The 26,234-nt window shown below is 36.6% G+C and overlaps 2 protein-coding genes and 2 long non-coding RNA genes across 4 annotated transcripts; 1 reads left to right on the top strand and 3 right to left on the bottom strand.

Moving 5' to 3' along the window:
- Positions 1-3,022: 3,022 nt before the first annotated feature.
- Positions 3,023-7,749, bottom strand: LOC106181357 (sialate:O-sulfotransferase 1). Its single transcript, XM_013565719.2, has 6 exons — positions 7,621-7,749; positions 6,359-6,484; positions 5,388-5,845; positions 4,953-5,219; positions 4,380-4,473; positions 3,023-4,008 (listed from the first exon to the last, which is right to left on the bottom strand). The coding sequence occupies exons 2-6, from the start codon at positions 6,457-6,459 to the stop codon at positions 3,708-3,710; spliced, it is 1,221 nt and encodes a 406-aa protein (XP_013421173.2). The 5' UTR covers positions 6,460-6,484; positions 7,621-7,749; the 3' UTR covers positions 3,023-3,707.
- Positions 7,750-13,761: 6,012 nt separating this feature from the next.
- LOC147761547 (uncharacterized) lies at positions 13,762-16,151 on the bottom strand. The gene is made up of 4 exons (XR_015334752.1): positions 15,762-16,151; positions 15,341-15,447; positions 14,595-14,671; positions 13,762-14,090 (listed from the first exon to the last, which is right to left on the bottom strand). It is a non-coding gene; the product is annotated as an uncharacterized LOC147761547 (long non-coding RNA).
- A 146-nt stretch (positions 16,152-16,297) lies between these two features.
- LOC147761546 (uncharacterized) lies at positions 16,298-17,447 on the bottom strand. The gene is made up of 3 exons (XR_015334514.1): positions 17,315-17,447; positions 16,966-17,076; positions 16,298-16,305 (listed from the first exon to the last, which is right to left on the bottom strand). It is a non-coding gene; the product is annotated as an uncharacterized LOC147761546 (long non-coding RNA).
- Positions 17,448-20,660: 3,213 nt separating this feature from the next.
- On the top strand, positions 20,661-25,562 carry LOC106181355 (uncharacterized). Its single transcript, XM_013565715.2, has 6 exons — positions 20,661-20,849; positions 22,889-23,076; positions 23,492-23,630; positions 23,829-23,886; positions 24,358-24,476; positions 24,908-25,562. Exons 1-6 carry the CDS (start codon positions 20,765-20,767, stop codon positions 24,955-24,957), a joined length of 639 nt encoding a protein of 212 aa, XP_013421169.2. The 5' UTR covers positions 20,661-20,764; the 3' UTR covers positions 24,958-25,562.
- The last annotated feature ends 672 nt before the right edge of the window (positions 25,563-26,234 follow it).

The raw sequence follows: 26,234 nt of genomic DNA, 5'->3' as shown, positions 1-26,234 counted from the left end.
ACCAAATAAGGATCTGTACTATTTGTATTTAATAAAAAGCAAATACACAGTACAGACTGTCTCACCTGATGCCTGTTCCAACAAAAAACGCGTCCACGTATTACCAGATCCTGCCAGACTTTACAACACTGAACCAGGCAAGTCATGGTCGGGAAATCTAACACAGCTGCAGGGTCCTTTATATACTTTATTTCCAGTGCACGGGCTCTCATCAATCTGGCTAGTTCCTGGCGTGGGCAATTTTCGTGACAGATCAACATGAACGACTGCAGACTGCTTGTTAGGTACAGCCTTAGTTGCCATGGCTCTCTTTCTGGTTTCCATGGTTGCAGGTGTCATGGTCGTCATGTCTGGCGCTGTGCTACATGTACGAGTCAATTTCGCGAATGAGATGGGTGGTGCTTTTTTGGTAGTTGTTTTTGTTTTAAGCTTATTCAAATCTGTTTCTTTAACTTCGTTTTTTCTTTTTCCAATACCTTCAGCCTCTGTATCTGGAAATCTCCGAACCCCCAGAACCGGCTTTACATCCAGCCTCGATGCCCTCTGCGGTGTAATATTGCGCCTGAAGCAAGATAAGCATTTTTGCAACTGCAGAGGCTGGAAACTCTTACATATGAAAATTATTTTTTAAAATTTAATCTATTTTAATTGGTGCAAGATTATTCAAGATTCGTCCAATCATGAGGAAAACAACGAGAAAGATACAATGTCGAAATTGTCATTCACAGACCAAGTTGGTTAGTGATGAATATAACCCTGTCTTAGCGAGGAATGGTCACGGCTCCAACTATGACGATATGGACGGTAACATGTACTGCCTGATAATGTACATTGCTGTTAGGGGAGCACACAAGCCATAGCAGGAAAAATAGTGTTATATTAAGACAAGTGATGGTATCTATTAATATCACTATGATGCCATCCTCAGTTTTGTAACAAGATAAGCATATACTTTAAAAGATGTCAAGGGTTGAGGACCGTTTTCCATTTGTAATAACCGTCAATTTTGTATTTTTCCTGTGCGCTGAGTACAACACAACTTGATCAATACGGTACTCACGTGTTCTTCAGTGATAACAAATAGCCCATCAGCAGAATACAATTACACAACATTACCAGTATCAGACAATATCGGAAGGTTTGCAGATCCATCATTCAGGGCTACAGGATAAGTGGTGACCTGAAAAGAAGTTGGTACATGTACTTGGAGGGTCACAATTATTTTGGATTCTGTGCTTCCCATCAGGCCAGGTGACCCTCATACAGTTGATGGCTACTCTGTAAAAATCCCTTAAGAAGGATAAACGATATGTGTGTATATTTCTTATTCATGAAATATACACGTCTAATCATATAAAAACACATTTAAATCATTGGTTTACCTGGAAAAAAGAAAAAACTCCATAAATACCCAAATCTGGGACGAAGTTTTACATGCTTATCAGATTTAAACTATCAACTATATCTTTTTACGCCATCGGGCGTCTGGGGTAACAACAAAGGTCCTCCACTGTTCCCCGTCTCTTATAGCCAGGTGTTGGGTTTACCCAAACTTTCTCCCAGTTGTTTTAACTCTGCTTCGACAGTCCTCATTATGTGGTCTTAGGTCTGCCTCTTTTTCTGTGTCCTTCTGGTGTCCAGTACATGCTACTTTTGTGGTGGAATTTGGGTCTTTTCTCATCACATGGCCAATCCTGCCATCTTCTTGTCTTGGTGACTTCACTGTTTCTCTGGTTGGTTTCTTTTAAATGATCAGCAATTGATTAAGTCCTTGGCCAGAATATTTTAAAGATTTTTCTGAGGCTTGAGGTGTGAAATTAAGGTAGATATAGCTTAGCATTTTGAACCATAACAGAAGAGTTGATGGTACACAGCTGTCAATTATACAGAGTTTGGTTTTTATGCTATATTGAGATCATTTTCAGGTTTTGTGTAAATTATTAAAGGCATTTCTGTCTTTGGTTAGTTTGTTGTTGACAGCTCCGATTCCTCTGTGGCTACAATGCTTTCTAAGTATGTAAGGCAGCTGGTGTTATTAAGGGTGTAGCCTTCTACTTCAACTGCTGGTGGTGATTGTGTATTTCATGTCATCATTTCAGTCTTTATTTTTTGCTAATCCTAAGCCCAACTTGCTGACTGAAGACGTTAAGTATGTCGGTCTTCTCTTGTATGTGTTGAACAGTGCAGTGCAGTACAGTAAAGCTTCTGCAAAATGTGACTGAGAGCTTAGTTCAAATTTTGATTCATATTGGGCATTTCCCGGCCACCCTCCTGGCCTCTGACGCTAGCAGTAAGGTATAGTAGGAGACAATAATATAACTACAGTATATACTTACCTGCAGATTTTTTATGTCTTTTTCTTAGAGACAGATATAATCCTTGATATATAGAGCTCACGGTTCTTCCATTAATCATTAATCGACATAACCTACATTGCACGAGATACCGCACACTGCGTAAGCCTTCCTGCGTCACATGGAAGGCAATATTAAAAGACAACAATAAACTTCAAAGAGTTGGAGACAAGGACGTCACACGTCTTTTCACTTCAAACCAGCAAATATTTACATATGGAATAATAATATTTAGTCGCAGCGCAGGTCACCTACTCCAAATGTTATTTTACACGACTATATTTTAATTTTTATGAACGACAGTAATTTATTACTGAATTAACTCTCTTAAATCCTGAACCGTTTTGTAGAAACCGAAGGCTAACAACATACAATAAGCTTTGGTATCTGGTCAAATATTTTAAAATTTCCGCTTAAAAAGACATATAAAAACTTGTTTACATTTGCATTGCATGAACATATTAGCTTTGTCCTTTTTTTTTCAAATGAAGATAACGATTGCTTGATACATAATTCTGAGAAATATGTTTCAATCTGTGAGACTGTCGTGTTTAGTTGCTATGCTTAATGAGGTTTTTGTTGATTAGAAAGTTCTGTCTGTGACACTTTACGTTAATTGCGTCATGACTTAAGTGTGACGTAGATTCAATAGTGTGAGGTCACTATTAACTTGTCATTTGTTGTCCGAGACGAGCCAAAGATTTATTGCCACAAACACAATGTTTATTTACCATCGCCGTAAATATCAAATTAGTGAATAGAGTGGCAAATAATCACATTTAGGAAAAAAAGTTTGGAAGTACCGGTACCTGTAACCTTCGCCCCTGTGCTGTGCTGCCCGACCTCCATAGGCGACACCCTGCGGAGTGAGCATGCATAAGCTGGGGTGCAACTAAAAAATAACCTTGTCACGCGAGTCTATTACTGGGGTATGTTTGCATAGCAGTTGCAGTACGACCCATACTGGCTGTTTCAAATAATAAATGACTTACATGTAGTTTTCAAGATGGACAATGATTATACACCTTTAAGGGTTTTATTATAAAACGCCACACACCAGAGTTTTTTTCTTTTTTTTTTTTAACAAAAAAAAATGTGTGGATCTTTACTATGTGTAAATCTTTAGCTGAAACGGCTGCTCTTCCCCTGTCTACGGTGGTGAAGAGAATGGCAACAACAAAGTTGCTATCTACATATAGATACACTCGTGCAACAAATGAATATTCCAACAGGTATGCTGTATATTGGATTTCAGTTAGTTGACCTAAAACAAAAGTCACTGTTCAAAATTTCAATTGCAGCACGGTCAAAGGTGGTATACAATGCAGAATGATACCATAAACGAAATCAATGTTAAAAGTTACATGCACTTCCTTTGACCGTGCTATGACTATTGTGTAGATATCCACAGGTTAGATTAGGAAAAGATTTGTATCTTAGCTTCAAAGTGTCTTCGACAAGTTTATCGGCAGGCTCCGACACGCTTCTAATCATTTTAACAATGGATGAACGTGGCGTCGTTCTATTACCTCGATGAAACTTTCCCTCAGAGTGCCTTTTGATGCATTCTAATCGTCCTTCGATCACAGGCATTTGTAAAAAGGCCATTACCGACCTTAAAGCCTCGACTAGGTTGTTTGTAAGTGCGTCATAACTGAAATAATAAGATAATAAGAGTTAAGCTATTAAATGAAGATAATTAACATCATTTCAAGAATAAATTTCTTATTTGCAAATCCGTAAAAGTATGAGTCATATGTTTATGTTGTACACTTTATTGTTGCCATATTTATTCTGTGGCATACCATTTTAGATTATTTTAGCATATCTTTTTATACTCTCTTTTTTTCAGAAACTTAAACAAAACATGCTTAGAATAACAATGTTAATGATCAGAACATCCATAAATTTTCCAATTTATTTAAAGATAAGATTAAAAGTAATATTAAAAATTGTACGTAATTTTTTCAGCTTTGATGATGATTCTCGTGGTGAAAGTTCTAGTATTGTATATCTACCGCTCACCGTAGCACAAATATTGGTAGTTTAGATTGACTAATCCATTCCAATGTACGCTTGCTCCCAGCATCTCGAAACCCTCGGAGATATAGTCTAACAACTAAATATAACATGAAAGAATCATCTAAACAATTTTTTCTTTCTGCACCGACATCACTCTCGTGGTATAAATTATGTCTTGGTTTCAATCCATTCCAATGTGCGTTTTTTCCCCAACGTCTTGAACCCTTTTTAGCTTAACAGCTACATGTAAAATTAAAAAGAGCACATAAAACTTGTAGGCCTACACATTGGCTCTCCGCATTGACCATCATCATTTTAACGGCTGTTGAAGATAAAACGCAAAAAATACATGAGTGATTGCACACCAATTTCAAAAGCAGTCCAGTTTTATGTTCAAACACTCATGTTTCATAAAGTACCGGAATGCGTTATTATGAAATATTTGTTGAGAGAGAGAGAGAGAGAGAGAGAGAGAGAGAGACCATGGAAATTATCCAAATCTACTAATATTACAGATACAGTGTACCTATCGTGAGTTCATAACATTCCTAAAGCAGAAAAGTTCTAGAAACTTGCCTGTTATCGAGAGTTCACTTCCCGTGTCAGTGTGTGAGCCGTGCGTTATCCTCCTCATCAACTCGCTCATGGAGGCGTTGAATGTATCCCGTATGAGGACAACAGCTCTTGCTATGGGCGTATCTCTGGCTTTCTGGCATTTCTTAAGCGTTTCATTTACACCTGAGTGGGTTTTAATGGCAAATACCTTGCTGTCTTGTCTATATTCACCTCGAAAACCTCCTTTTTTAAGATCAGGGTCGTAGTTCATGCTTCCAGTGAAATATCCTCCAAGGTGAAATGGGATATATAACGAAAAGTAAATTCTTGATTTCAGTGATGCAGTTTATTTGAAAACAATGCTGGTGACCATTATTCAGCACAAATAAATAAATTAATAACGGGTCTTTACTATTTGAATGTATTGAATTAAAAGCACAGTTCAGATTGTCTCACCTGATGCCTGTTCCAACAAAAACCGCGTCCACGTATTACCAGATCCTGCCAGACTGTACAACACTGAACCAGGCAAGTCATGGTCGGGGAATCTGACACAGGTGCAGGGTCCTTTATATACTTTATTTCCAGTGCACGGGCGGTCATAAATCTGGTTAGTTCCTGGCGTGGTCAGTTTTCGTTTCAGATCGGCATGAACAACAGGCGACTGGTTGTAAGATACAGTCCTGGTTGTCATGGCTTGTTTTCTGGTTTCCATGGTTGCAGGCGTCGTGGTTGTCATGTCAGTGCTACTGGTTAACTTAGTAAATGCCATGGTAGTTGTCTTTGTTGTACGCTGATTCAAAGCTTTTTCTTTTTCTTCGTTTTGCCTTTTCCCAAAACCTTCAGGAAACCTCTGAATCCCCAGAACCGGGTTTACGGCCAGTCCCGATGCCCTATGAGGTGGAACATTGCGCCTGAAACAAGATAAGCATTTTTGCAAGTGCAGATGATAGGAACTTTTATATGATTTTTTAAATTAATCTATTTTGGCTCGAAATTATTCATTTGTTAAACACTGAGTAAAACAACTAAAAATAATACGATGTCGGATTTAGGCGCCAAATTGACATTCACGAACCAAGTCTGTCAGCAATGAATAGTCCTGTCTTAACAAGGAATGGTCACGTCTCCAGCTCCGCCGGCACGAATATATGAGAGGGCAATATGTATGGGGATTACTGTTTGATTATGTTCCGACATTGCTGTTAGAGAAACGCTGGAACTCTAGTAGGACATATGGTGTTACACAAATACAACTGATGATAGTTATTTATGTCACTTTAATGCAATTCTTATTTTTGTAAATAGATAGGAGTAATTTTAAAAAATGTCTAGGGTTGGGGGCTATTTTCTTGTTGCAATAACCATCAAATTTGTATTATTGCTGCTCGCTGAGTACTACATAACTTGATTAAAAAGGCACTCACGAGTTCACCAGTGATAACAAATAGCTCAGTCTCATCAGCAGGACACATCCACCCAACATTGCCAGTATCACGCAATATCGTATGGTTTTCAGACCCATCATTCAGGGTTACAAGATTATTGCTGACCTGAAAAGAAATTGGCAGTAGCAGGGTCACATTTTGGAAGCAGCTCCAGGAGACTCCTATGTTAAAGAGATAACACATCTTCGTATAAGATCCATATATTTTACACTAAATGCATTGTGTACAACTGAGACTCAGAGAATTATAATAATTTCTATTTTACCATCAAAACGGCGGTTATTGCTATTATTCTGGAATCTGTGCTTGCCATTAGAATAATTAACCTCCATAGATTGTTGCCCTCTGTTATGAGAGAGATGAATGATAGTGGTATATATATTTCTTATTCACGTCAATCGCACGCGTAATCATATTGAAACACATTTAAATCATTCATTTTGTTTACCTGGAAAAAGTCAAAACCTGATAGATACCCAACTTGATTATCTCTCTTTGAAGGAAGTTATACATGCATATCAGATAAGGCGAAGTTTAAAAGATACATCGCATATGTCTTTATATTGATAGTTTTAGTTTTATATGGGTTGCGATCTACAACTTACAAACCTACATCAAACATATTTTAAAACATCTCCGTAAAATAGGATTATTAAGTTCCATCACCAAGCTAGGGCAATATTTCCAACTTATTTAGATAGGCGTTTTACTCTTCTGCTAATGTTGTGCATTTATTGTATATATGCACATGTATAATACTGATATATGTATGTCATCTTAGTAAAATTCAATGTCCTCGAGTCCTGTACTTCTAGGGTACAGGTATAGACTATTTTTGTGAGGCCTGTAGTCAGTAATTTCAAAGGGACATCATGTTTTGCCTTAAAAACACGTTAACCTTGACTTTTACCCAGTTGACTTGGCCTAAATTGAGACATGACTTAGGGCCTCTAGAGATCATATTTTGATTCAGAGTGGGGATTCCCCGGCCCACCCCCCACCCCCTCCACCCGAGTCTCCCCCTCTCAACTGGCTGCGGACACTAGAAGTGAGGTTCAGTAGGAGGGCATTAACATCGAGAAGAGCCGAGGTCTGTGAGAGGCGGAGAGACACTTACAGGATTACGCGGTTTTCCTTTCATGTAGGTCCGCCATATTTAGGTCTCGGCATTGCTAGGCCTCGGCTCTTCTCGATGTGAATGCTCTCTAGGAGACAACAATATAACGGCAGTATATGCTTACCTACTGATTGTTGATGCCTTCTTCTTAGTTGCAATTATAAACTGGGATATATAGAGCTCACCGCTCTGATATAAATCATGTATGGACAAATCCCCATACCACAAATGCCTACCTGCATGATATGGAAGCCAATACTTAGAGACAACTGTTACTGTTAGCTTCTAATATTAAGTGGTTAACTTGGTGACAAGGACGGTAACATAGAGACTGTCGACTCGGTTTGGACTCGAAAAGAGGTTAAGATTAAAATTAGGAAAAGGGGCCCATGGGTTAAATACAAGCTTTATTTTTGAAAAATAATTTAAAAGGGTTAAAGAGGCGCTCAGAGATTTATTTAACGTGAAATTCCGATTTTGAAGTATCACATGTCCCTTTTTTAACCAGCAAGCACTTATATGTGGAATAATGATATCAGTTTGTCTTGTCGTAAATCGCGTTGGCATGACCTTAATAAAATTTTAAAAATTACCACCGGTTCACAATGCAGTTTTAAATGTGTTTTGATTGATATATAGGAGCGTGAAATTAACTCTTTGTCTCAGCTGCTGAGAAGTTTTAAAATTATTATCAACCTGTCAGACTTTACGAAAGGCCAAAAATCTGTCAGACATTTGGTCTGACAAGCTTGAAAATTCTGTCAGACCGAAACAAAATCTGTCAGACCGAAGTAAAATATTAGAAATATGAACCATTATTCATGTTTTCATGTGTATTTTCTAACGTTTTAAATCATTGACATTAAATCAAACGTTAAATTTTTGATATATATTTATTTGTAAAAAAAAGTAAAATAAGAAAGAAAAAAAAATAGACAAAAAATTACTTGCATAACAAGTTGTTTTTTTATTTAATCAAAAAAGACGTTGTGGAATGACACAAGGACTAAAAACAATACAAGTATGAAGAATGTGTATAGCTAGTAATATCAAATGTATGTCCATAAAAACGTCTGTTAATCAGATAACCATTTCACACGTTGTTTTTGGCAATAACATATGCATTTTGAAACAGCACAGTAAGGCGGTCTCTTTCATCCAATTGAAGCTTTGACAGGTACTGTCCGACCCGAGTCTAAGTTCCTTCTTCATTTTATTTCTTTTTTTATAAAAAAGAAACTCACACTGTGAGCTTTCATCAAGTTTATGTGCACTTTCTCCAACTCGTGGTCGTGAACGGTACATGCAGATACGTACATATGTTCCATAATTTAAGAACCCGTAATAAAGCTGTAACATTTATGTTGCTATTGATCAAAATGATAACTTTAGTACTCCTGACACTCGGCGCACGCTATTTTCCTCTCCTACAGATCATAAGTCCGCCAGGGCCTACCTTCTTTCCAATTTTAGTAAACTTCCTTTTCTCTTCCTCACTTCGTTTTCATTTTTGCCACGCCTTGCACCAACGAAGTGTTTACAGTTCAACAACGTCATTTTCTAAACAAAAGGCTTATCCATGAGTACTGTGTACGACTGATAATGAAGAAACAGAGGATCAAGTCTGTAAAAACGCAAATAGCACAAGCACATGTGTTGAGGCCATTTTGTCATGTAGGGGTATTACGAAAACGAAAACGAGACTGTACATTACATCATCCAGGAATCCCCCAACCTCAGCTGCCCCCCCTGGAATTTGGAATTTTACACACCACACCCTCCCCCCTCGGTAGCTTCGCCCCCTCGTGTCCGCTTACTGCCCCCCCTGGCATTTTGCTCAGGCTACGGCCCTGGCCGGACATAAGGTCCGACGATACAGGATTTTTTATCGGACCGAGACGAAATTTGCCAGGCATGTCTGACGGTCTGACGCCTTTCGTAAAGTCTGACCTGTGACCAATCGATATACATATTACGATATTTCAAAACGTTTTTCTAATAGTTTACACTCGTAAATATTGAGCAAAAAATCATTTTGTTCTTTATACAGCCTCTAGAGCCACTGGCTGTCTGCGAGAAAATAAGTTATCTATACAAACAAACACGGAAGTATATAACATTTTAAATTTGTTGTTTTCTACAAAAACGTTTATATATACAAGCATTTTAATACTATTATACACAGAGAACGGCAGCTATCGCTCTTTGCGATATACATGTAGCGAATGTAACATCAACGCAACACCAGTCGCACTGAGGCCAACGATAAATGCTGCCTCAATACATCTAAAAACTAGTTACAGTTCTCAATTTCTTTATGTCTTCGATAAAAGACATGCCTGGTAAAAAATTCAGATATAATTGACTTGGTGGTGTATAAAGCATCATGTATGCTGTAATCCAAACAGTATTTATGATATCTGCAACACCTGTCTATGTACAATGTATTTACACTGAGTCAAAGTCTTCGTGCAGATAATGTGTAAGTCAGTTTAGCGCGGCAGATTTACAGACCCACTCCACACGTGAGTGCAGATGGACGTGAGAATCTGAGGACGCGCTCGGGGCTGTTACATGTATTGGCCAGGTCTTCCAAATGGATCTCATTAAGAATTGTAAAAACAATATAATATTTTATTATAGCGTATTTGTTCATAATTTTACATTGATATACTGCATAATTTTTTTAAACTAAATGCTCAATATTTTATGGTGATTTAAAAAAACATACATTTGCTATTCGCTAGTATTCATAACCGAATTTATCACACCTATTACATGAAAGACCGTTTTTAGAATTGGAGAAAACTAAACCCAGTACCACAAATCTCCTCCTCTAGATCCTCTATATGTGTCCCGTCTTCTTCTTCTTCCAGTGTAAACTGTACTATGTCTGTGAACGTTACCACCTGAGATTCTACAAAAATATCTATAGAACAAAATCATTATAATAGGTTAAAATATTAGGAAAATGATAATACAGTATGTGTGATACAGTAGACGTAAAGTCGGCGCCTGTTTTTAGTTTACTGGCAAACCTCATGCTGTTTGATGTATGGGCGACAAAAAGAGGATTTTTTTGTACGATGAGGCACATATCATCTCCACAAAATTAACATGTTAATAAAAAATCACGCGCTAAAAATCTTCACGTCACTCATGGTACGAGCTGAGCATAGCGCTAAGATTTTACGATTTTAAAACTGCAATACCTTCCCGTGGCAGTGGTGTCAATACTGGTGCCAATGTAGGTGTCGGTGGTGCTGAAGCTGTAACCTCTCTGTACTTGGACCGTCTTCTCTTCAGCGAGAAATCCGAGTCACCCCCTTTCTGAATCTTTTCCAACGCGACACCCTTGCTGCAGGCTCGACATTGTATGATGCTAAAAGTGATGTAAAATAAAACTGTTAACTTTATTTTATTATTTTTATTTATTTATTTATTTATTTATTTATTTATTTATTTATTTTTGAAGCACTTTCGTAAATGTCTGTACTTGGTACAGATGTGTTAATTCAATAGTGGTTATGCTCAAACTTGAGAGTTATTAACACCGACAAATCACAATTGATTTATTTGAATATACTATAAAAATACAATATACAGACTTGACATTTAGTATGGAATATTTTTTCCAAATCATTTTTCATCAGTTTTTTCCTATTTTGCTGACTGATAAATGAAAATAAGGATTAAAATCGTGTTTTAATAACTTTTAATTATCTCTTTGATGTCATTGTGACATCAGTTCGTTAATGGAATTCGCCAGAGAAGCAAACAAAAACACATTGCCTTTTCTACGTTATACGACAACAATTAAAAGAGATATTTTGGATCTCCATATTTTCCAAATTGTTTTCTGTAAAAGAGTTACACGCCTCACAAAGAACCCCCATGCCAGTGTCTAGTCACAGTAACGGTCGCTGTTACGCTTGGCCTCTTCTGTCTGCTACCAGCGCTCTCAAGTGGCAAGGCATTCCTTGGGTTAGGTTTTTAGAGTTCAATCTGGAATAACAGGCATAACAGAATTCCAGGCGAGTAATGGCCTACCCACATATTGTCTATGTGGTTCAAATATGGCGATTATGATTACCAAGGTAGCTGCTCATTCCCTTGGTTCTGTAAATAATCTTCTATTAAACGTGCTCTGTGTGTACCGGAAATTTCACCCTGCAACCTAAAATTGTTCCTAAGGTGCCCCCTATCAAATGATAGTGAAATGGTTCCCAGATTATTCCTTTATTTGATCTGGTTCAGGTTTTCGTGGATGGTGTTTTGGAACTAATGTGGTATCCACTCCAATTACTGACGCTGTTAATGACCTTAGTCACATTACACGCGGCACACGCTTCGTTGCTGGCCTCTTCTGGATGTCTGTAAACTCTGTTTTGACTAGTTGAGCGGTACAGGTGAAATCTGACCTCAATTCACCGTTCCGAGATGAGCGGATAAGCTCCGCCCCCTTAGATACTGTTGCTAGGTGTAACAAGCAATAGTCAAAATGGCCACCGAGCAGACAAACATCGTGTCAGATTCCTTAGAGAACATACCAGAAAATATCGCAGTTAATTTCCTTCCGAATAGTGAATCTGTGTCAAAAAAGGCTCTTCAAAAAGGACTGAACTATTTTACGCAAGGTTATATTCACAATGTGAAGATTTCTGAGGGAAACGGAACAATTTATGGTGACGCACAATGTTGGCGCTCGATGAGGAAAACTGAATAACCGCACAAACTCCAAATCGAAATCGGCGATAAAATGTTGTCCGATTCATTTTGTTCTTGTAAAGCCGGGTAAGTTTTTACATTTTCTACTTTTTTCTTACAATTAGATTCTTTTAGAGGTACAATTGTTGCGTACGCCGTTCACGCCTTTCATTTGATCTATCATTTATATCTAGCCTACTGTAGTACCACAGTGGACATGTTTACATTTGTGCAGTGAAAATTCTGTACACGATATTGAGTCACTCAGAATGTGATAAATATATTTTTGGTCAAATGGTGTTTATTACAAGTACATTATTAGATTTCTGTGTTGTCTTACACACAATAATTAGAAAACCACCCTTGAAAACGTATTGAGTGTTCTCTTGTTTTTTTTTTTTTTTTTTTTTTTTTTTTTTTTTGGGGGGGGGGAGGTATAGATTCGAGTAAGGATGATTTTGACAGTTTGTAAAAATAATTCTTACCATATGAAATTTTAAATTTGAAGAAAAAATATTAGTCTCACTGCATCAAGAAAATAATTTAAAATTTCTTCACCAGACAAGAATTCCAAACCACCTCTAGAAAATCAAATGGTTGCTATCTCAGTGAGCTATTTTAGTAGACTGTTTACTTGCATTTTTTATCCCTATTCCCAGTATGTTTTGACTAAATTTTTTTAAAAATATAGACATTTCTTATTTTCATGAAACCAGAATTGTCCGTTTTCAACTATGTGCTGAATGCTTTTATTTTGCTTTTCCCTAGATAAATCATAACAAATTACTCATATGCTTAAAAGCCCATTCTGTGGTTTTATTATATACTTTTCAGCAATAAAATTCTACAGAGATAATATTTTTATGTACAGTACTGACATCGGATAGTTTCTGTTTTGGACCCGAGTGTAGTGTTACATTGTGTAACACTCAAATAACACTAGATGATTTAATAGTATTATTTCAAAACCTGGGTGTTCAAGTTATATGAAAATTCTGTTGAACTTCAGATTACCAAAGATAAACCACCAAGACATCAACATCCTCAAAAACCTGAAAGGGAACCCATTGGCCTATATTGCTTCAGTGGATGTAGATATACCATTAAGAAAAGTGCAACTTGGCTCATATCTATCTTATCAGGTAAAAATCTGCTTGATATCACATAACATTTCGACAACAAGTTCTTATCAGCTTAAGCTTTTGGCAGAAAAGTGGCAAAATTGGGGTAAAAAAATCACTGTATACAATAAAAGCATTTTTCGCTTCTATATATACACATTTTCATTTAAGTAAGTACAATTAAAAGTTATTTCTACAATTATAATTTATTTTTTAATAATCAATCATCTTCATTTGAGCTTTTATCAGTGACAAAAGTAACTTGAAATAAAGTTATAAAGCAACATATTGACAGTTGTCCTAACTTATGATGCACGTGGGCTATCCATGTATTAAAAATACGTCCAGCGGACTGAACAGTTAAACCAAATCTAATGGCAATATCCTTGAAACCAAAATTGTGACGTAACTGTATCAACACTGAAAATAAGCAGTCCTCTTGTGTCAAAATTTTAATATCATTCCGACCTTTTTCATGCTGTAGTATATAGTTGTCTGGTATCAAAAATTTGAACAAACTTTTAAACCGCTTTTAAACCGCAACCGTAATTCCTGTGTAATATTTAACTTCGGTTCTTTGTCTAAAATGCTGTTTATTCCAAATTTCATTTGATCCTCAATTTTTTCCTTCAGCTGCTTTTTTTTTCGTCTTTCAATTTCATGATCATTGACTCCAATTGCTTGATTTTGTTATTTTTCAAGTCTAATTCACCACGCAATACGTGTTAATCTGTAGATATAGCTAACATGTCCATTGGAGAAACCCCTGCAATAAAAAAAAATGTATATATTTACAATTATAATAAATGTATATGCTGACATGATTTCTTATTTAAATATACATTTAGTTTTTAATTATGACTGATTTATTTCAGACAAGAAACATCAAAAGGACAGAGGATTCAGTCCACGGAATTGGGGCAACTCCAGATAGAAAGTTGTGTGACAATGGACAAACTGGAATTGCAGAAATCAAATGATCCTTCACAGCAGCATGCAGCACGGCAGCATGTGAAGACATTGCCAATTTTTGTCTTGAAAACAATAATGGGGAAATAAGATTAAAAACAACCCATGGCTATTACGCTCAAATTCAAGGACAGCTCATGATAACAGGATGCGACTTCTGTGAATTTATTGTATTTACACAATTCAGAGGATTATGCCAGATCAAGCTTACATGACGGAACTTCTATAAAAACTATCCAGATTTTCCAAAGACTTTGCAAAACCATTTTTGTCTAATACTTTAAACTTGAAATAAACTTACACTGTTCTTCTGTCTGAGTGCCTGTACCAGTTTCTGTTTCAACAGTTGAGTCCGATGCATGCGAATTATTCTCATCACTGCAAGAACAAAAAATTATTTGAACGAAAAAAAATTATAATCTATGAAATTTTTGTTATGTATAAAGCTGAAATAGGCATAATGGGGACATTAAATCAAGAATATGCTTCACAGTTGAATGAAATAATTGAATTGAGGCCACAAGTCCAATTTTTTAAAACTTTCTTTACGTCATGGAACATTATCCATAAATTTTGTGATCACTTGTACACCAGAACCAAATAAATTTCCCACTGAATGTATTTCAAAAGTTTTGAGCATGAGCAAAACATTAGGGTCAGCTATTCTAATATCCAGGAATGTACAAAGGATTGTATTTCCAACAGCATTCTTGCTCATTCCGTCTCTAGTGTGACGGGTCCTTTATCTGGAATGTGCAAGAATCATTTGATGTTCATTCCGAGTATTCAAGCGACATTCTCACAAAGCTGTAAGAATTTGAAATTCCCTCCCGAATGGTGTACGAATTTTAAATTTCATTCATTCCGGTTGGTTCTGCTTGTTTCCTGCTGATTGCAAATAAGTGTGACGGGGGTATTAGTTTGAACAAAGCACATTCTGTTGTGTACATATTTCTCAATCATTTTTTTTCCAAGAAATGAGTAATTGAAAATTATGCCTAATTTACATGTTCTCAGATGTTTTGATGTGTAGTATAATAATATTACCTTTCAACCGTCTGCTATAGTCTTTTCCTTGCTTTTCTGAAGACACTGCTGTCAAAGGGAACAGGATCAGGATAATCTGATGTTGGGCCACTGGCACTTTTGAAATGCTACATGTCATGAATGAAAAAATGTATAGTTTCTATAATAAAGGTTTATAGTTTAAAGGCATAAACATCAAACATATCTTCATAACACCGGTGGTTTAACCAGAAAAAGCCCCAGTAACCAGGGAAAATACACAATTTTACGATGCGTGGCTGTTACATTCCCTGTCCTGCATTACAAACTTACAAAGTCTGTCGCCATATTAATATTCGGCGCCATCTTCACGTTTTGTATACCGTTTACTGTAAATAAATTGTTTTTGCAATAAACTGAATAAGTAAATGTCTGCACTGCATAAATAAGAGCTTTAACTCACCTTTGAACATATATAAGTGTCTTTTGTAACATTCTTAACGCTGAGTTGTGTGACGGCTGCATGCACGAATCCAGGTTAGACACTTCTCCAGCTGTGTTTTTGGCTTCGGAAAAGCAATGAAATACACCCCTTCCATTCGTTCCGGATAACGAGAATCAGATTTGCAACACCCATAACAACAGTGTTTTACTGGCATGACTTTGTCGGAGAAACGTATTCTTAAGTGACAAAAAATGCAAAAATCTTCAGCGTAATCTGATACACCGGACAGATGATTGTTTGTCCGGTAAGATGGCGGCTGTTTACACATGCGTATCACGTGACATTAATTATACGGTTCTATTGGTTAAAACAATGCTGTCAATCACTCATCTCGGAACGGTGAATAAAGAAAGCCACGAGGTTTCAGTGTTCAACTCAGAAACGGTCAAGGTCCCCAATTCATTAGAGAAACATACAACGATGTTTTGCTGTTTACAGTGGGTTCCCCTGAGGTCGTCTGGTATTCTAACCAGCTATAACCAGCTTGGTGTTCGCTAAGGGCCTTGAAAAATGCGTTTTGGTGGCAATTTACCCCTCATTCTGAACGGACTGGGTGGTTTTTGTTTAGTTGCAACAGCATATCCCGAAAGACAGTGGGTCCTGTGCCCTGGTGGTAAGATTTCAATACATTGGGTGTGGCCTCTGTGTAGGTACATCAGTCTGCGCATTACTCTATAAAACTGTGCGGACCGTTTCGTTTAGCGCAATTATCTGTCTGGCAATGTCTGACTTTTTGGCGCCATTCTGCCACAGATTAACACATTTGCAGAGCACTGCATAGCTCATTTTACACCTTGCAAAACCGACCACTTGCATGCAAAATTTCAAATTCTTCTATGCAGTAGTTGCCGACATATGGATACTTTTTTGACAGAACCATGCTTTGCAAAGCCAAGCTTTTGCCTGCCCAAATGAGCACTACCCGATTAAATCACTGCATATTACATAATGCAGCAGCGCAACAAACCTGGTATTCAGTTAATTGGAAGCGACACACCTGACTACACACTTCTCCATTCACATATCTTATATGAGATCAGAGGTTTTTTTGAAAAAAGAATGCATTTTTACCTAGGCATACCTTCGAAACGGAAATATTCCATATTAAATGTAAAGTCTGTACATAAGTCCAACAAACAAACATTTACAAATGCTTCCATACCATTGTTTTGATTGTTGGTGGCTGCACGCACAATACAATCCACACCATTTGGCACTGTGGCGATCGTCTCTGCATTGGACGAATCAATTTCCCTGCTTTCCTCAGCATTTCCTGGGAATTTCAATGAAATCAATGTATAACGATGAGATCAATGTATAACGGACGTTAAGATTGGCTGAAGATTTCACCTGGCGTAATAAAACATATTGCAACCCCTACTCTGTGCATGTAACGGTTGATGTAACATTAATTTTCACCTTGATTGCTCGAATACAGAAATACATGTAGATCATTGTTAGCAAGATAATGGTATTGTTTGCCACGATATCTATTAAAAAAAATTCCATACCTCTCTGGTCTTCCACCTGGACGCTGTCTTCACCTCTACAGAGCAGCCAGGTCACATGGATGGCATTGAGCCACGCCCACCACCGACTTAACACAGACCGATTCATGTCCCTCCAGGGAGGTACACGACCCTGTATTTAGAAAAAAAATATTTAGGGGAATCCCGTACTGATAAGTCGATGCATCCTCATTTATTGTATTGCTTTTTTTAATGACATCAATTTTCAACACTTCATTTAGCTTATCTTAAATCATTTCTTGCAAATGCAAGAAGTGTACCCCAAACTCATAAAAATAGCATCGTAATTTGATCAACTATTTTTAGATACCCGGATAAAAATGCATTTAACAAATGCTTACATTTGCATTGCGCGAGCGTCTTGGCATTGTCCTTTCTTCAAATGAAAATAATGATTGTACGAAAAACAATTATCAGAAATAAGTTTCAATCTATGCGACTGTCGTGTCTAATCGACCGAATTGCTACGTTGTAGTGCGGTCTTTGCTGATTGGACAGTTTTATCTGTGACGTTTAACGCTACTTACGTCATGACGTTGATTCAATAACGTACCGTTACAATGTGCTTGTCTTTTGTTGTCCACGGGGTTTGTAAATAAATAAATAAATAAATAAATTGTTCTTGCCGATATAGTGGATTAATTGTAACGCGCGAATTACCTAATGGTGACTAATAATTATTTTTAAGTAATAAACCTCAGGCAAATGTACAAAATATTAATGATGTATCATCTGTATATGTCTTCACATAAATCTCAAATTTGGTTTTAAATAAGAATCTCCATCCTACATGATTTCTAACTTCTATTGTACTTTTACTTTCTTTTTTTTTTTTTTTTTTCATAGTAGACTCAACATATACATGTATGTTGTGAACGGTAACCAAATATAACGTAATAAGTCATAGTACAAAAACACTTTTTAGTGACATCAGAACAAGTTTTTATAAATAAATCAATAATCAAAATTCCTTAATAAAAGTGTTTTTCTAGTTCGTAATGGCTTTGAGCAAAATTGATTGTCAACACAATATTTGTCCCTAATACATAGGGCCTATCTTATTTTATGCATATTTATTAGAGCGTTGTTTTGGAAATGATACATGCATTCAAATAATTTAAAGCTAGCATGCCGCCTTATCGAATTTTAAAGTAAGAAATTTTTGTCGCCCTTTCTATATGGAAGGGCAATATGTTATGTGATGAGTTGTAGTTACTTGTACATGTACAGACTTGACATTTAATACGGAATATTTTTTTCAAAATAATTTTTTATCAGTTTTTTCCTATTTTTCTGACTGATAAATGAAAATAAGGATTAAAATCGTGTTTTAATAACTTTAAATTATCTCTTTGATGTCATTGTGACATCAGTTTATTAATGGAATTCGCCAGAGAAGCAAACAAAAACACATTGCTTAGTCTATGTCATACGACAACCATTAAAAGAGATATTTTGGATCTCCATATTTTACAAATTATCGTCTGTAAAAGGGTAATACGCTCCACAAAAGACCCTTATGTCAGTTGCTAGTCACAGTAATGGTCGTTGTAACGCCTGGCCTCTACGTGGCTGTTGCCAGCGCTCTCAAGCGGCAAGGCATTTCTTGGGGGTAGGTTTTTAGAGTTCAATCTGGAATAGCATTCCAGGCAACGGTCTAAAATTGTCCAATCTGGTCCAGTTTTGTTGTAGGACATGTAGGCAGTTGATTGGTGAGTAATGGTCTACCGAAACATTGTGTATGTGGTTCAAATGTGGCGATTTTGATGACCAGGGTAGCTGCTCATTCCCTTGGTTCTGTAAGTTATCTGCTATTAAAAGTGCTCTGTGTGAACCTGCAACCTCATCGTGCAACTTAGAATTGTTCCTAAGGTGCCCCCTATCAAATGATAGACAAGTGGTTCCGAGATTATTCCTTTATTTGATCTGGTTCAGGTTTTCGTCGATGACTACCATTGGTGTTTTGGCACCAATGTGGAATCTACTCCAAATACTGGCGCTGTCAGTCACCCTTGTCACTTTAGACCCGGCATATGCTTCGTCGTAGGCCTCTTCTGGATATCTGAAAACTCTGTTTTGACTAATTGGGCGGTACAGGTGAAATCTGACCTCAATAAAGAAAGCCACGCAGTTTCATTGTTCTACCCAGAATCGTTCATGGCCCCCAATTCATTAGAGAAACAGACGACGATGTTTTGCTGTATACAGTGGGTACCTCGGAGGTCATTTGGTGTTCTTACCTGCTAAAACCAGTTTGGTGTTCGCTAAGGGCTTTAAAAAACGCATTTTAGTGGCAATTTACCCCTCGTTATGATCGGACTAAGTGTTTTTTGTTTAGTTGCAGCAGCGTATCCCGAAAGACAGTGGGTCCTGTACCCTGTAGGTAAAATTGTGATACATTGGGGGTGACCTCTGTGTAGGTACATCAGTCTGGGCATTACTCTATAAAACTGTGGGGACCGTTCCGTTTGGCGCTATGATCTGTCTGGTTATGTCTGTCTTTTTCGCGCCATTCTGCCTTAGATTAACAAATTTGTAATGCACTATTTGACTTATCTTACGCACTGCAAAACTGACCGCTTGCATGCAAAATTTCAAATTTTTCTATGCAGTAGTTGCCGAAATATGGATACTTTTTTGACAAAACCAAGCTTTGCCTAAGCCAAGCTTTGATCAGCCCAAAGGAACACTACCCAATTAAATCACTGCACATTACATAATGTAGCAGCGCAACAGGCATGAAAGTCAGTTAATTGGTAGTGACACACCTGACTGCACACTTTTACATTCACAAATCTTATTTGAGATCGGATTTTTTTTTAAAAAAGAACGTATTTTTACCTTGGTATACCTTCGAAACTGAAATATTCCATATTAAATGTCAAGTCTGTATATCCCCATGCGGTATGATTCCAGGCCCCGGTTTCAGAAATAAGCCTTTAATCGGAGCTCCGACTTAATTCACTAAGATTTCCATGAGAGTGCTGTAACTAGGATAGGGTAGATCTTAAAATTTCTCTCAAAAATTTTATTGAGGTGAATTCTGATGCTGAACACAAATGTGACAATCATTTATTTCTACAAAAATGATAGTTTTCAAAATGGGAGGCTACGTGCTTTTATATTTTAATACATATAAATTGCCTTTACATATAAATTACTTGTACTGCTTTAACTGAATGTAACAATTTAATAATACAAAATAAATCCCCAGAGGACACTCGAGTTTTTACCCGCTTCCGACAACCAGTGCTGCACTGCTGGGTGCTACCTTTCAACTCCGCAACACTTTGGAGTACTCGGACGTGGATTGTCTTGATAAAGCTATTTGTGTTATATCGATGTAAGATATCACACATTATATCGACACCACGTTATTTAGCATGTGTCTAGGATTTGGATAAATAAAAGTGCAATTATTCACAAACAAAAATGCCTAAACACAAAAAGTTCGATTCCGACGAAGACAGTGATGCTGAAGAAGAGAGAAGTGATCTGGAAAGCGAGAAAGAAGAAGGTAAACGTTTAATATTGTTTCGACTTACGGGTTGCTTACAAGTTACACAGGTACAATCGGGGGCTGATCTGTTATCGTAAATGCCCATCATACTGCATATACAGGGGTCGAAACAGACGGTCGCCCACTCGCCAATGCGACTTAGAAACGTCCCGGGCGACTACTTGTCAGGGGTACTGGTCCGTTTTGGCGACCGCTGAAAAGTGCCAAACATCGTTGCCAAACCCACAGTCTGCGACGTTAAGCACTAGCCCGAGGCAATTGCCCACCTAAAGTGGCACCGGGCTAGTAAAAAAGATGAAATTTTATAAAGCACTAGCTGTAATTTTGAACCTATTTTAACACTCAGTAAGATTTCAAAAATATGAGTCGCCAGTATTCTTTGTCCCTGCCTCTAATTTGACGTTTCTAGATAGTATGATATGCCTCTCAGTTGAAAAAACTCACACCTAGCTCAAACTACTGAATATTGATTAGTTGCTATAAATAACTTCACTGTAGTTATTTATAGTAGCAGTCTGTCTGATCAGCGTGTCGGCATCTTTTTATTTGACCAGTTTGTTGTCATGACTACAAATTGCTGTCAATCAAGAAACTGGATCAGACCGGAATTCTTTGGTACTAGCAACAGGTTCTTTGTCAAAACAACACGTCTCCGAAGCAAGTGTAATGTATGCGTTATCTCATAGAACATTTAGGTTAGGACCACTTAGCAGACTGAGGGGTGGAGTATTCTATTTCCTTTTTTGTTCATATTTTTCATTTATAATTTTAATGTCCATGAGTAAATACATGGCAGTTACATAAATACCCTATGAACTATTCTTGACAATGTGGGATAGTTCAGTTTATGCCATGGCTACCCCTCCACACTTTGTCCTGGTAAAGTCCTTGAAAAGTTGTTTTTACAAATATATAACCAAAAGAATTATTACCAAAAAAATTGTAAGACGTTTGTTTAATTACCCTTACAGCACCTATGTATTTTAAATTAGAAGTGGCATTATATACCAATGTAATTGGAAATAAATTGTCAGAAAAGAGCCATTGTCAATAAAAAGAAGAGGAATTAAAAAAAGATTTTGATTGCATATAAAAAATGGAAAAAAAAGATATAATATAAATAAAAATATGAAAAGTAAGGGTAACTATATTCAGTATTACAAATTTAAAAAAATAATTTTTTCAATATTAAAAGAATTAAATATGTTTTTAATTAATTTTACCACCCCATCAACTGGAAATTAACCTGATTGACTTTGTTATTCACTTGCTCTACTTCTATAATAAGGTTTATAAGAAAGTACAGTATGGTACCACAACTCTTTACAGCATCTGCTTAAACTTTTTAAATGAATTATTTAAATTGGGCTAGTGTTTTTTGGTTCGGGCTAGTAAATTTTGAGAGAAGTTTTTTCGTTTCGCGTTCAACCCTAGCAATTAAAATTAAATTTAATTTTTAAGATTAAAATATGGATATATGTAGAAGTTATATTTATTTCATAATAATTTTTTATATATCCATTTTATTTTTTATATATTATGATAATGATGAGCTAGCAGAGGAGGATGTGTACAAACAGTTAAAGGAACGGACTAGAATATGAATGTGTTTAGATAATCATATAGAAATAAAAATGGATGTTAAACATGTATGCATTTACGTTATATCTAGTAGCTTGAAACTACTAATTTTTAACGTAAAATTTTACGGACCAGTACTTCTTGGTACGGACCAGTACCTCTAAGGTCCACTGGTCCGTATTGGCCAGTCCTGCCCAAATTCTGTTTTGACCCCTGTCATATATTGCTGATATTTATTAACCTTTATGTCATTTTACGTTATTAACCTACACATGGAATTTAATACATAGATAGCTACAAATCTGAGCGCAATTATTTTGACACTTTATAAAAATTGGCCAAATGTACCAAATGTGTCTGTGTTTTTCAAGGCACTCAGCAGATCAGAGGTGCACTTACAACTTATAAATAACTTGCTTATAAACTCTTTTTTTCTGATATGTGACTTTTCTCAGTAAGAAGTGAAGATGAAGATTTACTGGTTGAGAGTGACTCAGACGCGGAACCTGAGGACATCTCGTTCAGCGCAGGGAGAACTGCAGCTCTCACCAAAGTCAAGGATACCTTGAAACAGATGGAAGGAGAGAGGGTGAAATTAAAAGAAAAGAGAAGAAAGCAACAGGAAATGCATATGCTTCAGAAGGTAATTGAGTTGTCTGTAACCGGTCTGTTTTCTTCCTGTTCTAAAGTCTGTTGTTCTGCCAGATAGATTGAGCATCCTTTATGAATAGCGGAATCAATACACATACAATGCTTGAAAAATAAATTTGTGAAGTGTAAAGTGAATGCACATATTGACTGCTCTGTGAATTGTAGACAAGGTTTTGATGCCAAAAATAAAGACCAGCCAAACAATAAAAATAAATTTTCCTAACACAGTACATATTTTACTGGTCCTCACCAGCCACATTGATTACTCTCAAATTCAGAAACACCTTATGGGTGTTCACATTATATAATTTTCTTTTTAAGTTAATTACCATATTTAGAAACTAAACTCTGTGACTTCAGAGAATCCTGATTGACAGTTATACTATTTTTATTTGTATCATTTGCAGAAACAGAAGCTGGATGCCTTGTCCCAAAAGCGACTTCCAGATAACCTGCTACAAAGTTTGTCAAAAGGACCTGTGATAAAAAGGAGGAAAGACGGAATGACAGAAGGTCAAGAGGTAGAGGAGAAAGAACGACTGTCAGGTAAAAAAAGACATCGGCAAGGTAACTTATATACATTGAGGAAAAAAATCAAGACAAAGGTTATTTAAATGAAAGACATTTTACCAATGCTTTAGGAGATGCATAAAAAAACTGTCTGAAAATTTCATAGTTATCATTAACAATGTTCTATGAGGGAAAGATTGGGAAAATTGAACTTTTGCTGTAATATTTTTACAGGGGAAGAAAAAGATGATGAAGTTGAGGAGCAGGGTTACGTCCCTCTCAATTTCAGCAGGTAAAAGTTTGGCAATATTAAACATATCTGTTACCCATATCAGACTCAAGACAATGTCTCACCTAACACAATGAGTATTGTCAGTTGTTACCCTTAGCACAAAATACTTTCATGTAGCACGGTGAGTGTACATTTCAAAGCATCAGCTTGCACAATGAGTTTGTGTTTAGCAGGCTATTCTTAGTTATATTGAGCAGGCTACACCCAGAACAGTGGATTTGCTTTCAGCAGGCTACACCTGGAGCAATGAGTGAACTTTGTTTTAAGCAAGCCACACTTATCACTGTGCAGTGAGCTTGCATTCAGTTCTCTCACCACATCTTAGTTTTCGTATCACAGTAAAATCCCATTTGGTTAAAGTAATACAAAGAATCAGTATTTATTTAACAGACAGTTAGTTGTCAATTTTTTCCTTCCGATGCCAACTTTGAAGTGTTGTCCTTAAAGTGTTGTCTTAATTTTTTCTTCCAGTGCCAACTTTGAAGTGTTGTCGTTAAAGCATGATCTGAAGTCGCTCAGTAACAAAACCCAGACAGCCGCAGAGTTCAAGCAGGCACTCCTGTACGGAGGCAGAATACACAGGGAATCAGGTACTAAACGGATACTGTTTTGGTTTTAAATTGCAATTTCAGATCACAATCTTACATGAGTAAGACCATTACTGGACTGACTTTCAGTTGTTATGAGGTTGTCTCTGTTCACTTGCTGGCCTGGATATGGCTTAAACGTACTTAATTTACCTGAGTAGGCTGACATATAAAGCATTTATTCTGTTTAAATCAATACAGTATTTATTGGTTTGAGTATGTTTGATGCATTGCCAAAACAATACTCAAATACTTTGTGATTCTCAAGCCAGAGTGAAACATTTTAGAATGGACGTATTCTTGACAGTGATTTGTGATAGCCTTATTTTAGCATGGCATTATTTTCAATTGTGTTGTTCTTTAGATATTTCATTGCTTTACAAGTGCTACAATAAGTGAAAATATTCTTCATTGCCGTTTTTTTAACTTTCCAGTTAAGGCTCAGCGTGCAAAGACAACAAAAAGGAAAGCCAGATTCAAATGATACTAGCAGGAAGATTAGCGGTGACTTTACTTCAGTGAAGAGCTTGAAAGATTTGTCATGGCTGTTATCTTATTGTTTTTCCGTGACACACACATCCATCAGAATAACTGACACGCCAGTCTTAATTATTTCTAAATGTACTGTTTCTGATGATGTTTGCAAAAATAAAACATGTAAACAGTACATACATCTGAATGCTCCCTTAAAGGTAAAACCACTTCACAAAAACTCTGAAGGAGTGTGGATAGAGTAAAAGTTACAGTTAAAACTGACGATTGGTGTGGAATACATGGGGAAGTCTGGATTCTTTTTTTGACTAGATGACTTTGATTATGCACTAGTACTAGTAAATACTGTCGAAGTGCATGTGACTTGCCTTGTGGAAAATAGTGTTCTATCTGATAGTGCCCAAGTTTCAATTTAAAATATGAAATTTGAACTTAAAATATTATAATTTTGTATCATTTTAAGAACTTCTCTGGTGAGAGATCTGCAATTGCTTCGACTATTCAAGGCAAGGAATGGTGGATTGAAAAATATTTTACATAATACATTATAAAAAATATAATACAATATTTACAATAAATTCTTGTTTCAAAATGAAATTTTTGTGCATTAATACTAGGAATCAAAGAAAAAAATATTGTGAAACGAAGTTCTTTTTTTCTTGTTTCCTTGGTCTGCTGTTTTTTCATTGGTGTTGGTGCCCCCCCCCCCCTCCCCCATAAGTTAGCAAACGACCTATCTCAATAGGTTCCCACAAATTTTGGTCAGATATTCAGGATAGACAGTAATTCGAGAGAGAAAAAAAGTGATTACAATGTCAACTGATCCGAGTGTCCTAACGTTTTAGATTTTTTTCTTCCTTGGTGGAGGTCTGTTCTCTTAGAATTTTGTCTATCGGCTTTTTCTCCACAGACAAAGCGAGAAAGCAGTATTCAATAGCGTTCAAATATAAGCTCGCTGCCCATGCATCCAAATCTACAGGATTTATGACTTGTACATGCACCTGTGACTGCAAACCTCTAATATGTTGATGCCTTTAAATTAGACCGAATTACCTTTCATTGAGTTATTTAGCAGCAAAGTCACGTTCGCGTCACAATTAACCTTAATTTATTCATGTAATATTATAATCAGTTACGTAAACGTTATGCATGACAGGTTTGGATAGAGTCTTTATGTCGGACACAATGTTCCAATGTGCACATGTACCCCCTATGCCAGGGATGTGATTGTTTATTTATAAATAAAAACACAGACGGCAGCAGATATCC

Source organism: Lingula anatina, chromosome 5 (genome assembly GCF_051362555.1).
Source record: "Lingula anatina isolate TDL-2025a chromosome 5, LinAna3.0, whole genome shotgun sequence".
Lineage (NCBI taxonomy): Eukaryota > Metazoa > Brachiopoda > Lingulata > Lingulida > Lingulidae > Lingula > Lingula anatina.
Note: the sequence above shows the minus strand (reverse complement) of the source record. Positions and strands in the feature narration are given on the sequence as shown.